This window comes from Ranitomeya imitator, chromosome 3 (genome assembly GCF_032444005.1).
Source record: "Ranitomeya imitator isolate aRanImi1 chromosome 3, aRanImi1.pri, whole genome shotgun sequence".
In the NCBI taxonomy this organism is placed as follows: domain Eukaryota; kingdom Metazoa; phylum Chordata; class Amphibia; order Anura; family Dendrobatidae; genus Ranitomeya; species Ranitomeya imitator.
Genome location: NC_091284.1, coordinates 18,315,824 through 18,331,994, shown reverse-complemented (window position 1 = coordinate 18,331,994; position 16,171 = coordinate 18,315,824). Strand labels below are relative to the sequence as shown.

General features: G+C 41.9%; 1 protein-coding gene across 2 annotated transcripts in view; it reads left to right on the top strand.

Annotated features, from left to right (window-relative positions):
- The window catches only part of LSAMP (limbic system associated membrane protein), a 1,005,909-nt gene that overhangs the window by 922,596 nt on the left and 67,142 nt on the right, over positions 1 to 16,171 (top strand). For both annotated transcript variants that reach the window (XM_069760567.1, XM_069760568.1), the window contains exons 4-6: positions 2,720 to 2,854; positions 12,838 to 12,958; positions 13,420 to 13,568. In XM_069760567.1, coding sequence (XP_069616668.1) covers positions 2,720 to 2,854; positions 12,838 to 12,958; positions 13,420 to 13,568 — 405 coding nt within the window. The remainder of the gene's footprint in view (positions 1 to 2,719; positions 2,855 to 12,837; positions 12,959 to 13,419; positions 13,569 to 16,171) is intronic.

Genomic DNA, 16,171 nt, shown 5'->3' with positions numbered 1-16,171 from the left:
GGAGTCTGTCTCAGGAAAGATAAAAACTCTCTTGTGTTTGGGAAGAGCTCCCTCTGGAACCAAGTATGTCACCGCATTAGCATACAAATGGGAATTATAGATTTCTGGTTTCTCTCCTTATTCTGCTAAAATACCACAAAAGATTATTATATGTTTCCAGATAATCTGGTTTCCTGGGGAGGAATAAGACACAATGTAGCTGTAAATAAGATGGAGTTCGCTACCTGCACGGGCGGCCGGCGATCTAAATACCTGATGGTATCACTGTGTGTTGTTGTTCCTGTTAATCCTAATGCCAGACACAATTCTTATTACTTCTACACAGTAAATAATAAGTGAGGCGGGTGCTCCGCGGTGACATTCCGAGAATCTGTCCGTCACACGACCTCGTAATACGGGACAATGGGGGGAAAGACAATCACAAGAATTGTAACATCGTCGCTACTTTTCCTTTTATACTGAAAACATTAAAGTTTCCGCAATCTGGACGCGACCAAAACTCGCCACAAAGTGTCAAATCCAAAAGTAATGAGAGAAAATAACAACGGACAGAGTAGCAGAAACTAAAAATCTAAGCCAGCTGCTTGGGCGGACAATAAGTAAAATAAGCCATGTATTAGGACCATACTCCAGCCCTGCAGTTCTATCTTAGGGACCACGCTCCATTCCTACAGTTGTATCTTAAGGATCGCACTCCAGCTCTTCAGTTTTATCTTGGAGACCACAGTCCAGGCCTACAGTTATCTCTTAGGGACCACAGTCCAGGCCTACAGTTGTCTCTTAGGGACCACAGTCCAGGCCTACAGTTGTCTCTTAGGGACCACACTCTATCCATTCAGTTGTACTTTAGAGACCACAGTCCAACCCTATAGGCATATCTTAGAGACCACACTTTAGGTCTTCAGTTGTATCTTAGAGACCACACTTCAGGTCTTCAGTTGTATCTTAAGGATGACACTCCAGTCCTACAGTTGTATCTTTTGAACCATACTCCAGCTATACTGTTGTATCTTAGAGACCACACTACAGTGCTACAGTTGTATCTTATAAACCACGCTCCAGCCCTGCAGTGGTATCTTTTGAACCACACTCCAGCTCTGCAGTTGTATCTTTTGAACCATACTCCAGCTCTAGAGTTGTATCTTATGAACCACACTCCAGCCCTGCAGTTGTATATTATGAACCATACTCCAGCCGTACAGTTGTACCTTAGGGACCACACTCCAGTCCTACTGTTGTACCTTTGAGACCACACTCCAGCCCTGCAGTTGTATCTTTTGAACCATACTCCAGCTCTACAGTTGTATATTATGAACCATACTCCAGCCGTACAGTTGTACCTTAGGAACCACACTCCAGTCCTACTGTTGTACCTTTGAGACCACACTCCAGCCCTGCAGTTGTATTTTTTGAACCATACTCCAGCTCTACAGTTGTATCTTATGAACCACACTCCAGCCCTGCAGTTGTATCTTATGAACCACACTCCAGCCCTACAGTTGTATCTTATGAACCACACTCCAGCCCTGCAGTTGTATCTTTTGAACCATACTCCAGCTCTACAGTTGTATCTTATGAACCACACTCCAGCCCTGCAGTTGTATCTTTTGAACCATACTCCAGTTCTACAATTGTATCTTAGGGACCAAACTCCAATCCTACTGTTGTTCCTTTGAGACCACACTCCAGCCCTGCAGTTGTATCTTTTGAACCATACTCCAGCTCTACAGTTGTATATTATGAACCACACTCCAGCTATACTGTTGTATCTTATGAACCACACTCCAGCTATTCTGTTGTATCTTATGAACCACACTCCAGCCCTGCAGTTGTATCTTTTGAACCACACTCCAGCCCTGCAGTTATATCTTAGAGACCATACTCCAGCCGTACAGTTGTCCCTTAGGGACCACACTCCAGTCCTACTGTTGTACCTTTGAGACCACACTCCAGCCCTACAGTTGTATCTTAGGGACCACACTCCAGATCTTCAGTTGTATCTTAAGGGCGACACTCCTGTCCTACAGTTGTACCTTAGGGACAACACTCCACATCTTAAGTTGTATCTTAGGACCACACTCCAGCCCTCTTGTTTTATTGCATAGTTACCAACAGTCCTGAATTTTCCCAGAAACTAAAGGGACATGATTTATGTAACCCTGCCCAAAGTGGTCATTCTTTTGTCGACTAGGGTGCTACTAGTAGAGAACAGGCATTCTGGGAAGTCATGGGGTTGAGTTTATGTCCCCAGAAATGTTTTCATCTATTGTAATGATCACGCTCCAGTCCTTTATCAATATCAGAGGTCCCACACTAACAATGCCCCAATACTAATATTGTCTCTGGGGGCCCTTACTCCAGTCTTTCAGCTGTTCTAGAGGGCCCGCACTGCATCTTTGCAGTTGTTCCATTTATTGTGGTCGTATCAGATCATGTAATCAGAAAATAAACATTATTAGGTCATTTGTTAAGAATATCTTGCCGTTTGATCGGATCCATCATCTTCTATACACAGTGATGTCTTGCTCACCGTTTTTCCTGCACCTGCGGATTCATAGTGAAGTCGTTATTCAGCTTTTGTCCAATGAGCAGGAATTTGTAGGCGAATATTTTTATTTTTAAATTGTATTATGTCTTCTGTGAATTACATCATGGGGTGAAATCTATATAGAAATGAATGGATTGCTCACGGTCAGGTGTTTTTTTTACTTTCTTGCAGCCAGAGATTTTGAAGGAGAAGAGGAATATCTGGATATCCAAGGCATCACAAGAGAACAGTCCGGAAAATATGAGTGCAAGGCGGCCAACGAAGTATCTTCAGCTGATGTCAAACAAGTCCGGGTCACTGTGAACTGTGAGTAATGAGAGAGAGGAGAGCAAAGGAAGGAGGCAGAGGAGGTAGATAGCGCCCCGAACCCCACCGCCAACAGCGGAGCACACAGTGTAACTATGGCGGAATGCCGGGAAATCTGACACTGCTGATAGCTTCTACCCATCCAATAGTGAGTGCAGCTCTGGAGGATAATACCGGATGTAACTCAGGATCAGTAATGTAATGTTTGTACACAGTGACTGCACCAGCAGAATAGTGAGTGCAGCTCTGGAGTATAATACAGGAGGTAACTCAGGATCAGTAATGTAATGTATGTACACAGTGACTGCACCAGCAGAATAGTGAGTGCAGCTCTGGAGTATAATACAGGAGGTAACTCAGGATCAGTAATGTAATGTATGTACACAGTGACTGCACCAGCAGAATAGTGAGTGCAGCTCTGGAGTATAATACAGGATGTAACTCAGGATCGGTAATGTAATGTATGTACGCAGTGACTGCACCAGCAGAATAGTGAGTGCAGCTCTGTTGTATAATACATGATGTATCTTAGGATCAGTAATGTAATGTATGTACACAGTGACTGCACCAGCAGAATAGTGAGTGCAGCTCTGGGGTATAATACAGGATGTAACTCAGGATCAGTAATGCAATGTATGTACACAGTGACTGCACCAGCAGAATAGTGAGTGCAGCTCTGGAGTATGATACAGGATGTAACTCAGGATCAGTAATGTAATGTATGTACACAGTGACTGCACCAGCAGAATAGTGAGTGCAGCTCTGGGGTATAATACAGGAGGTAACTCAGGATCAGTAATGTAATGTATGTACACAGTGACTGCACCAGCAGAATAGCGAGTGCAGCTCTGTAGTATAATACAGGATGTATCTTAGGATCAGTAATGTAATGAATGTACACAGTGACTGCACCAGCAGAATAGTGAGTCCAGCTCTGGGGTATAATACAGGATGTAACTCAGGATCAGTAATGTTATGTATGTACACAGTGACTGCACCAGCAGAATAGTGAGTGCAGCTCTGGGGTATAATACAGGATGTAACTCAGGATCAGTAATATAATGTATGTACACAGTGACTGTACCAGCAGAATAGTGAGTGCAGCTCTGTAGTATAATACAGGATGTATCTTAGGATCAGTAATGTAATGTATGTACACAGTGACTGCACCAGCAGAATAGTGAGTGCAGCTCTGGGGTATAATAGAGGCGGTAACTCAGGATCAGTAATGTAATGTATGTACACAGTGACTGCACCAGCAGAATAGTGAGTGCAGCTCTGGGGTATAATACAGGAGGTTACTCAGGATCAGTAATGTAATGTATGTACACAGTGACTGCACCAGCAGAATAGTGAGTGCAGCTCTGGAGTATAATACACGATGTAACTCAGGATCAGTAATGTAATATATGTACACAGTGACTGCACCAGCAGAATAGTGAGTGCAGCTGTGGAGTATAATACAGGATGTAACTCAGGATCAGTAACGTAATGTATGTACACAGTGACTGCACCAGCAGAATAGTGAGTGCAGCTCTGGGGTATAATACAGGACGTTACTCAGGATCAGTAATGTAATGTATGTACACAGTGACTGCACCAGCAGAATAGTGAGTGCAGCTCTGGGGTATAATACAGGAGGTTACTCAGGATCAGTAATGTAATGTATGTACACAGTGACTGCACCAGCAGAATAGTGAGTGCAGCTCTGGAGTATAATACAGGATGTAACTCAGGATCAGTAATGTATGTACACAGTGACTGCACCAGCAGAATAGCGAGTGCAGCTCTGGAGTATAATACAGGAGGTTACTCAGGATCAGTAATGTAATGTATGTACACAGTGACTGCACCAGCAGAATAGTGAGTGTAGCTCTGGGGTATAATACAGGAGGTAACTCAGGATCAGTAATGTAATGTATGTACACAGTGACTGCACCAGCAGAATAGTGAGTTCAGCTCTGGGGTATAATACAGGAGGTAACTCAGGATCAGTAATGCAATGTATGTACACAGTGACTGCACCAGCAGAATAGTGAGTGCAGCTCTGGGGTATAATACAGGATGTAACTCAGGATCAGTAATGGCATGTATGTACACAGTGACTGCACCAGCAGAATAGTGAGTGGAGCTCTGGAGTATAATACAGGAGGTAACTCAGGATCAGTAATGTAATGTATGTACACAGTGACTGCACCAGCAGAATAGTGAGTGCAGCTCTGGGGTATAATACAGGATGTAACTCAGGATCAGTAATGTAATGTATGTACACAGTGACTGCACCAGCAGAATAGTGAGTGCAGCTCTGGAGTATAATACAGGATGTAACTCAGGATCAGTAATGTAATGTATGTACACAGTGACTGCACCAGCAGAATAGTGAGTGCAGCTCTGGAGTATAATACAGGATGTAACTCAGGATCAGTAATGTATGTACACAGTGACTGCACCAGCAGAATAGCGAGTGCAGCTCTGGAGTATAATACAGGAGGTTACTCAGGATCAGTAATGTAATGTATGTACACAGTGACTGCACCAGCAGAATAGTGAGTGTAGCTCTGGGGTATAATACAGGAGGTAACTCAGGATCAGTAATGTAATGTATGTACACAGTGACTGCACCAGCAGAATAGTGAGTTCAGCTCTGGAGTATAATACAGGAGGTAACTCAGGATCAGTAATGCAATGTATGTACACAGTGACTGCACCAGCAGAATAGTGAGTGCAGCTCTGGGGTATAATACAGGATGTAACTCAGGATCAGTAATGGAATGTATGTACACAGTGACTGCACCAGCAGAATAGTGAGTGGAGCTCTGGAGTATAATACAGGAGGTAACTCAGGATCAGTAATGTAATGTATGTACACAGTGACTGCACCAGCAGAATAGTGAGTGCAGCTCTGGGGTATAATACAGGAGGTAACTCAGGATCAGTAATGTAATGTATGTACACAGTGACTGCACCAGCAGAATAGTGAGTGCAGCTCTGGGGTATAATACAGGAGGTTACTCAGGATCAGTAATGTAATGTATGTACACAGTGACTGCACCAGCAGAATAGTGAGTGCAGCTCTGGAGTATAATACAGGATGTAACTCAGGATCAGTAATGTAATGTATGTACACAGTGACTGCACCAGCAGAATAGTGAGTGCAGCTCTGGAGTATAATACAGGATGTAACTCAGGATCAGTAATGTATGTACACAGTGACTGCACCAGCAGAATAGCGAGTGCAGCTCTGGAGTATAATACAGGATGTAACTCAGGATCAGTAATGTAATGTATGTACACAGTGACTGCACCAGCAGAATAGCGAGTGCAGCTCTGGAGTATAATACAGGATGTAACTCAGGATCAGTAATGTAATGTATGCACACAGTGACTGCACCAGCAGAATAGTGAGTGCAGCTCTGGAGTATAATACAGGATCATATTCATCTTTGAGGTACCAACACCAGGACTCTGATCATCAGTTATACTTTCTAACATAAAGGGGTTGATGTGAATAAGGAAGTCCTGTAATTTATTTCCCTTTCTTCTAATCATGAACACCGGGTGTCTTAACCTGCAGCTTTATAACTTGATACATTTTATTATCTTCAGTTTTTTTGTTTTCTGCTCCTCACTAGTTTCCTATATTTTTCTATATAACTCTAAATAGAGACGATCATTACTAATAGACCTAGCGTCTGAGGTCAGGTAGTGGCTCTAAAGGCCTCCTATTTGTGTAGGTCACAGATGGTTTCCATTTTCCCAGCTAATATGTAACACGAGCTGGAGGTGAAGTTAACTAATTGGCTCCAAGAGTCAGTGACAGATTTTCTCTGGGGAAGGTAAATTTGATTATATCCATCTGTAATATTTCAAGACGCAAATGTGCATCGTCTACAAGATCAGAAGCAGAGAAAACAAGATCCAGGAATTAAAAGACATTGTAGGCAGAAATAGCAAATATCTGTCGTACATCTACAAATAAGAACATGGCACATAAGCCCAGTGGGGTCCAACCTGTGGAGCTGTCCGTTCCCCGTAACACATCACACCGAGACAGCACCGTACAGGGGACACATTGACTTTCCAATGGAATGGATGTGACAGTCTCCGTATTTCCTGCTTGTTCAGTGTCTGCACATTAGCGATCAATTGCAGTCACTGTGTACATACATTACATTACTGATCCTAAGATACATCCTGTATTATACTACAGAGCTGCACTCGCTATTCTGCTGGTGCAGTCACTGTGTACATACATTACATTACTGATCCTGAGTTACCTCCTGTATTATACTCCAGAGCTGCACTCACTATTCTGCTGGTGCAGTCACTGTGTACATACATTACATTACTGATCCTGAGTTACCTCCTGTATTATACTACAGAGCTGCACTCGCTATTATGCTGGTGCAGTCACTGTGTACATACATTACATTACTGATCCTGAGTTACATCCTGTATTATATCCCAGAGCTGCACTCACTATTCTGCTGGTGGAGTCACTGTGTACATACATTACATTACTGATCCTGAGTTACATCCTGTATTATACTCCAGAGCTGCACTCACTATTCTGCTGGTGCACTCACTGTGTACATACATTACATTACTGATCCTGAGTTACATCCTGTATTATACTCCAGAGCTGCACTCACTATTCTGCTGGTGCAGTCACTCTGTACATACATTACATTACTGATCCTGAGTTACCTCCTGTATTATACTCCAGAGCTGCACTCACTATTCTGCTGGTGCAGTCACTGTGTACATACATTACATTACTGATCCTGAGTTACCGCCTCTATTATACTCCAGAGCTGCACTCACTATTCTGCTGGTGCAGTCACTGTGTACATACATTATAATACTGATCCTAAGATACATCCTGTATTATACTACAAAGCTGCACTCGCTATTCTGCTGGTGCAGTCACTGTGTACATACATTACATTACTGATCCTGAGTTACCTCCTGTATTATACTACAGAGCTGCACTCACTATTCTGCTGGTGCAGTCACTCTGTACATACATTACATTACTGATCCTGAGTTACCTCCTGTATTATACCCCAGAGCTGCACTCACTATTCTGCTGGTGCAGTCACTGTGTACATACATTACATTACTGATCCTGAGTTACCGCCTCTATTATACTCCAGAGCTGCACTCACTATTCTGCTGGTGCAGTCACTGTGTACATACATTACATTACTGATCCTGAGTTACCGCCTCTATTATACTCCAGAGCTGCACTCACTATTCTGCTGGTGCAGTCACTGTGTACATACATTACATTACTGATCCTGAGTTACCGCCTCTATTATACTCCAGAGCTGCACTCACTATTCTGCTGGTGCAGTCACTGTGTACATACATTACATTAATGATCCTGAGTTACCGCCTCTATTATACTCCAGAGCTGCACTCACTATTCTGCTGGTGCAGTCACTGTGTACATAGATTACATTACTGATCCTGAGTTACCGCCTCTATTATACTCCAGAGCTGCACTCACTATTCTGCTGGTGCACTCACTGTGTACATACATTACATTACTGATCCTGAGTTACATCCTGTATTATACTCCAGAGCTGCACTCACTATTCTGCTGGTGCAGTCACTCTGTACATACATTACATTACTGATCCTGAGTTACCTCCTGTATTATACCCCAGAGCTGCACTCACTATTCTGCTGGTGCAGTCACTGTGTACATACATTACATTACTGATCCTGAGTTACCGCCTCTATTATACTCCAGAGCTGCACTCACTATTCTGCTGGTGCAGTCACTGTGTACATACATTACATTACTGATTCTGAGTTACCGCCTCTATTATACTCCAGAGCTGCACTCACTATTCTGCTGGTGCAGTCACTGTGTACATACATTACATTACTGATCCTGAGTTACCGCCTCTATTATACTCCAGAGCTGCACTCACTATTCTGCTGGTGCAGTCACTGTGTACATACATTACATTAATGATCCTGAGTTACCGCCTCTATTATACTCCAGAGCTGCACTCACTATTCTGCTGGTGCAGTCACTGTGTACATACATTACATTACTGATCCTGAGTTACATCTTGTGTTATCCTCCAGAGCTGCACTCACTATTCTGCTGGTTCGGTCACTGTATACATGCATTACATTACTGATCCTGAGATACATCCTGTATTATACCCCAGAGCTGCACTCACTATTCTGCTGGTGCAGTCACTGTGTGAAGACATTACATTACTGATCCTGAGTTACCTCCTGTATTATACTCCAGAGCTGCACTCACTATTCTGCTGGTGCAGTCACTGTGTACATACATTACATTACTGATCCTGAGTTACATCTTGTGTTATCCTCCAGAGCTGCACTCACTATTCTGCTGGTGCAGACACTGTGTACATACATTACATTACTGATCCTGAGTTACATCCTGTATTATACTCCAGAGCTGCACTCACTATTCTGCTGGTGCAGTCACTGTGTACATACATTACATTACTGATCCTGAGTTACCTCCTGTATTATACTCCAGAGCTGCACTCACTATTTTGCTGGTGCAGTCACAGTGTACATACATTACATTACTGATCCTCAGGTACATCCTGTATTATACTCCAGAGCTGCACTCACTATTCTGCTGGTGCAGTCACTCTGTACATACATTACATTACTGATCCTGAGTTACCTCCTGTATTATACCCCAGAGCTGCACTCACTATTCTGCTGGTGCAGTCACTGTGTACATACATTACATTACTGATCCTGAGTTACCGCCTCTATTATACTCCAGAGCTGCACTCACTATTCTGCTGGTGCAGTCACTGTGTACATACATTACATTACTGATCCTGAGTTACCGCCTCTATTATACTCCAGAGCTGCACTCACTATTCTGCTGGTGCAGTCACTGTGTACATACATTACATTACTGATCCTGAGTTACCGCCTCTATTATACTCCAGAGCTGCACTCACTATTCTGCTGGTGCAGTCACTGTGTACATACATTACATTAATGATCCTGAGTTACCGCCTCTATTATACTCCAGAGCTGCACTCACTATTCTGCTGGTGCAGTCACTGTGTACATAGATTACATTACTGATCCTGAGTTACCGCCTCTATTATACTCCAGAGCTGCACTCACTATTCTGCTGGTGCACTCACTGTGTACATACATTACATTACTGATCCTGAGTTACATCCTGTATTATACTCCAGAGCTGCACTCACTATTCTGCTGGTGCAGTCACTCTGTACATACATTACATTACTGATCCTGAGTTACCTCCTGTATTATACCCCAGAGCTGCACTCACTATTCTGCTGGTGCAGTCACTGTGTACATACATTACATTACTGATCCTGAGTTACCGCCTCTATTATACTCCAGAGCTGCACTCACTATTCTGCTGGTGCAGTCACTGTGTACATACATTACATTAATGATCCTGAGTTACCGCCTCTATTATACTCCAGAGCTGCACTCACTATTCTGCTGGTGCAGTCACTGTGTACATACATTACATTACTGATCCTGAGTTACCGCCTCTATTATACTCCAGAGCTGCACTCACTATTCTGCTGGTGCAGTCACTGTGTACATACATTACATTACTGATCCTGAGTTACATCTTGTGTTATCCTCCAGAGCTGCACTCACTATTCTGCTGGTGCGGTCACTGTATACATGCATTACATTACTGATCCTGAGATACATCCTGTATTATACCCCAGAGCTGCACTCACTATTCTGCTGGTGCAGTCACTGTGTACAGACATTACATTACTGATCCTGAGTTACCTCCTGTATTATACTCCAGAGCTGCACTCACTATTCTGCTGGTGCAGTCACTGTGTACATACATTACATTACTGATCCTGAGTTACATCTTGTGTTATCCTCCAGAGCTGCACTCACTATTCTGCTGGTGCAGACACTGTGTACATACATTACATTACTGATCCTGAGTTACATCCTGTATTATACCCCAGAGCTACACTCACTATTCTGCTGGTGCAGTCACTGTGTACAGACATTACATTACTGATCCTGAGTTACATCCTGTATTATACTCCAGAGCTGCACTCACTATTCTGCTGGTGCAGTCACTGTGTACATACATTACATTACTGATCCTGAGTTACCTCCTGTATTATACTCCAGAGCTGCACTCACTATTTTGCTGGTGCAGTCACAGTGTACATACATTACATTACTGATCCTCAGGTACATCCTGTATTATACTCCAGAGCTGCACTCACTATTCTGCTGGTGCAGTCACTGTGTACATACATTTCATTATTGATCCTGAGTTACCTCCTGTATTATACTCCAGAGCTGCACTCACTATTCTGCTGGTGCAGTCACTGTGTGCATACATTACATTACTCATCCTGAGTTACATCCTGTATTATACTCCAGAGCTGCACTCACTATTCTGCTGGTGCAGTCACTGTGTACATACATTACATTACTGATCCTGAGTTACCTCCTGTATTATACCCCAGAGCTGCACTCACTATTCTGCTGGTGCAGTCACTGTGTACATATATTACATTATTGATCCTAAGTTACATCCTGTGTTATACTCCAGAGCTGCACTCACTATTCTGCTGGTGCAGTCACTGTGTACATACATTACATTACTGATCCTGAGTTACATCCTGTATTATACTCCAGAGCTGCACTCACTATTCTGCTGGTGCAGTCACTGTGTACATACATTACATTACTGATCCTGAGTTACATCCTGTCTTATACCCCAGAGCTGCACTCACTATTCTGCTGGTGCAGTCACTGTGTACATACATTACATTACTGACCCCGAGTTGCATCCTGTATTATACTCCAGAGCTGCACTCACTATTCTGCTGGTGCAGTCACTGTGTACATACATTACATTACTGATCCTGAGTTACATTCTGTATTATACTCCAGAGCTGCACTCACTATTCTGCTGGTGCAGTCACTGTGTACATACATTACATTACTGATCCTGAGTTACATCCTGTCTTATACCCCAGAGCTGCACTCACTATTCTGCTGGTGCAGTCACTGTGTACATACATTACATTACTGATCCTGAGTTACATCCTGTATTATACCCCAGAGCTGCACTCACTATTCTGCTGGTGCAGTCACTGTGTACATACATTACATTACTGACCCCGAGTTGCATCCTGTATTATACTCCAGAGCTGCACTCACTATTCTGCTGGTGCAGTCACTGTGTACATACATTACATTACTGATCCTGAGTTACATTCTGTATTATACTCCAGAGCTGCACTCACTATTCTGCTGGTGCAGTCACTGTGTACATACATTACATTACTGATCCTGAGTTACATCCTGTCTTATACCCCAGAGCTGCACTCACTATTCTGCTGGTGCAGTCACTGTGTACATACATTACATTACTGACCCCGAGTTGCATCCTGTATTATACTCCAGAGCTGCACTCACTATTCTGCTGGTGCAGTCACTGTGTACATACATTACATTACTGATCCTGAGTTACATTCTGTATTATACTCCAGAGCTGCACTCACTATTCTGCTGGTGCAGTCACTGTGTACATACATTACATTACTGATCCTGAGTTACATCCTGTCTTATACCCCAGAGCTGCACTCACTATTCTGCTGGTGCAGTCACTGTGTACATACATTACATTACTGATCCTGAGTTACATCCTGTCTTATACCCCAGAGCTGCACTCACTATTCTGCTGGTGCAGTCACTGTGTACATACATTACATTACTGATCCTGAGTTACATCCTGTATTATACCCCAGAGCTGCACTCACTATTCTGCTGGTGCAGTCACTGTGTACATACATTACATGACCGTTCCTCAGTTTCATCCTGTATTATACCCCAGAGCTGCACTCACTTTACCCTCCTCCTGTACTTTTCTATGATACATAATTGCCAGCTGGTTTCTCTCTCGCTTTATACAGGCCTTTGTTTTTTTATAGACCCTCCTATCATAACCGAGTCCAAGAGCATTGAGGCCATCACAGGCAAGCAGGCGTACCTGCGCTGCGAGGCTGCGGCTGAGCCCAAGCCGGACTTTGAGTGGTACAAGGATGACACAAGGTACGTCTTCCTGCTAATCATCGACCACTAGATAGAAGGGGTTAATCTCACGAATGTTCCAGGTTATTGTAACAAGTGCAGAATAATAATGTATTATGAAACAGGTTTTCCCAGAGGTTTTTTAACGTTTCTATATAATAAAAAAAAAATCTTTTATCAAGCAGATTTACCAACTTTGCACTAGCAAAGTTGGGTAATGGCCAAACTCCCATAGCTGTCTATGGAAACATTGCTTATGTGGTCATGGTGGGGCGGTATAGACATGAGAACGTACAACCAGCTGATACCACTTGCCCAACACAACTACAAGCAACCTTTAAGAAAAGGACAGGAAGTGTTGTCAGAGGCACCCAAGTTCTGTCACTATGATCAATGCTATATCTAGACAAGATGGGATACAATGTTTTGCCTTTATTGGCTGACCTTGAACACAATGTTACTTTATTCTCTGACTTTTCCAGGATAAACAGCGCACAAGGTCTGGAGATCAAGAGTATGGGAAACCGATCAACTCTGGTGGTTGCAAATGTCACTGAGGAGCACTATGGAAACTACACCTGTGTGGCCACCAATAAGCTGGGAGTCACCAACACCAGCCTATTCCTCTACAGTGAGTATCAGAGCGTAGATATTTATATATACCCGAGCCTATTCCTCTACAGTGAGTATAAGAGTGTAGATATATATATATATATATACCCCAGCCTATTCCTCTACAGTGAGTATCAGAGCGTAGATATATATATATATATATATTCCTCTACAGTGAGTATAAGAGCGTAAATATATATATACCCCAGCCTATTCCTCTACAGTGAGTATAAGAGCGTAGATATACTGTATATATATACCCCAGCCTATTCCTCTACAGTGAGTATAAGAGCGTAAATATATATATATACCCCAGCCTATTCCTCTACAGTGAGTATAAGAGTGCATATATATATATATATATATATATATACCCCAGCCTATTCCTCTACAGTGAGTATAAGAGCGTAGATATATATATACCCCAGCCTATTCCTCTACAGTGAGTATAAGAGTGTAGATATATATGTACCCCAGCCTATTCCTCTACAGTGAGTATCAGAGCGTAGATATATATAAATATATACCCCAGCCTATTCCTCTACAGTATCAGAGTGTAGATATATGTATATACCCCAGCCTATTCCTCTACAGTGAGTATAAGAATGTAGATATATATATACCCCAGCCTATTCCTCTACATTGAGTATAAGAGCGTAGATATATATATATACCCCAGCTTATGCCTCTACAGTGAGTATAAGAATGTAGATATATATATATATATATATATATATATATATATATATATATACCCCAGCCTATTCCTCTACAGTGAGTATCAGAGCGTAGATATATATATATACCCCAGCCTATTCCTCTACAGTGAGTATAAGAGCGTAGATATATATATATATATATATATGCCAGCCTATTCCTCTACAGTGAGTATCAGAGTGTAGATATATATATATACCCCAGCCTATTCCTCTACAGTGAGTATAAGAGCGTAGATATATATATATATACCCCAGCCTATTCCTCTACAGTGAGTATAAGAATGTAGATATATATATATATATACCCCAGCCTATTCCTCTACAGTGAGTATCAGAGCGTAGATATATATATATACCCCAGCCTATTCCTCTACAGTGAGTATAAGAGCGTAGATATATATATATATATATGCCAGCCTATTCCTCTACAGTGAGTATAAGAGCGTAGATATATATATACCCCAGCCTATTCCTCTACAGTGAGTATAAGAGCGTAGATATATATGTATATATATATACCCGAGCCTATTCCTCTACAGTGAGTATAAGAGCGTAGATATATATATACCCCAGCCTATTCCTCTACAGTGAGTATAAGAGCGTAGATATATATATATATACCCCAGCTTATGCCTCTACAGTGAGTATAAGAGCGTAGATATATATATATACCCCAGCCTATTCCTCTACAGTGAGTATAAGAGCGTAGATATATATATACCCCAGCCTATTCCTCTACAGTGAGTATAAGAGCGTAAATATATATATACCCCAGCCTATTCCTCTACAGTGAGTATAAGAGCGTAGATATATATATATACCCCAGCCTATTCCTCTACAGTGAGTATAAGAGCGTAGATATATATATATACCCCAGCCTATTCCTCTACAGTGAGTATAAGAGCGTAGATATATATACCCCAGCTTATTCCTCTACAGTGAGTATAAGAGCGTAGATATATATATACCCCAGCCTATTCCTCTATAGTGAGTATCAGAGCATAGATATATATATATATACCCCAGCCTATTCCTCTACAGTGAGTATAAGAGCGTAGATATATATATATATATATATATATATATACCCCAGCCTATTCCTCTACAGTATCAGAGCGTAGATATATATATATATATATATATATATATATATATATATGTATATATATATACCCCAGCCTATTCCTCTGCAGTGAGTATCAGAGCGTAGATATATATATACCCGAGCCTATTCCTCTACAGTGAGTATAAGAGCGTAGATATATATATACCCCAGCCTATTCCTCTACAGTGAGTATAAGAGCGTAGATATATATATACCCCAGCCTATTCCTCTACAGTGAGTATAAGAGCGTAGATATATATATACCCCAGCCTATTCCTCTACAGTGAGTATAAGAGCGTAGATATATATATACCCCAGCCTATTCCTCTACAGTGAGTATAAGAGCGTAGATATATATATATACCCCAGCCTATTCCTCTACAGTGAGTATAAGAGCGTAGATATATATATACCCCAGCCTATTCCTCTACAGTGAGTATTAGAGCGTAAATATATATATACCCCAGCCTATTCCTCTACAGTGAGTATAAGAGCGTAGATATATATATGCCCCAGCCTATTCCTCTACAGTGAGTATAAGAGCGTAAATATATATATACCCCAGCCTATTCCTCTACAGTGAGAATAAGAGCGTAGATATATATATACCCCAGCCTATTCCTCTACAGTGAGTATAAGAGCGTAAATATATATATACCCCAGCCTATTCCTCTACAGTGAGTATAAGAGCGTAGATATATATATACCCCAGCCTATTCCTCTACAGTGAGTATAAGAGCGTAGATATATATATTCCCCAGCCTATTCCTCTACAGTGAGAATAAGAGCGTAGATATA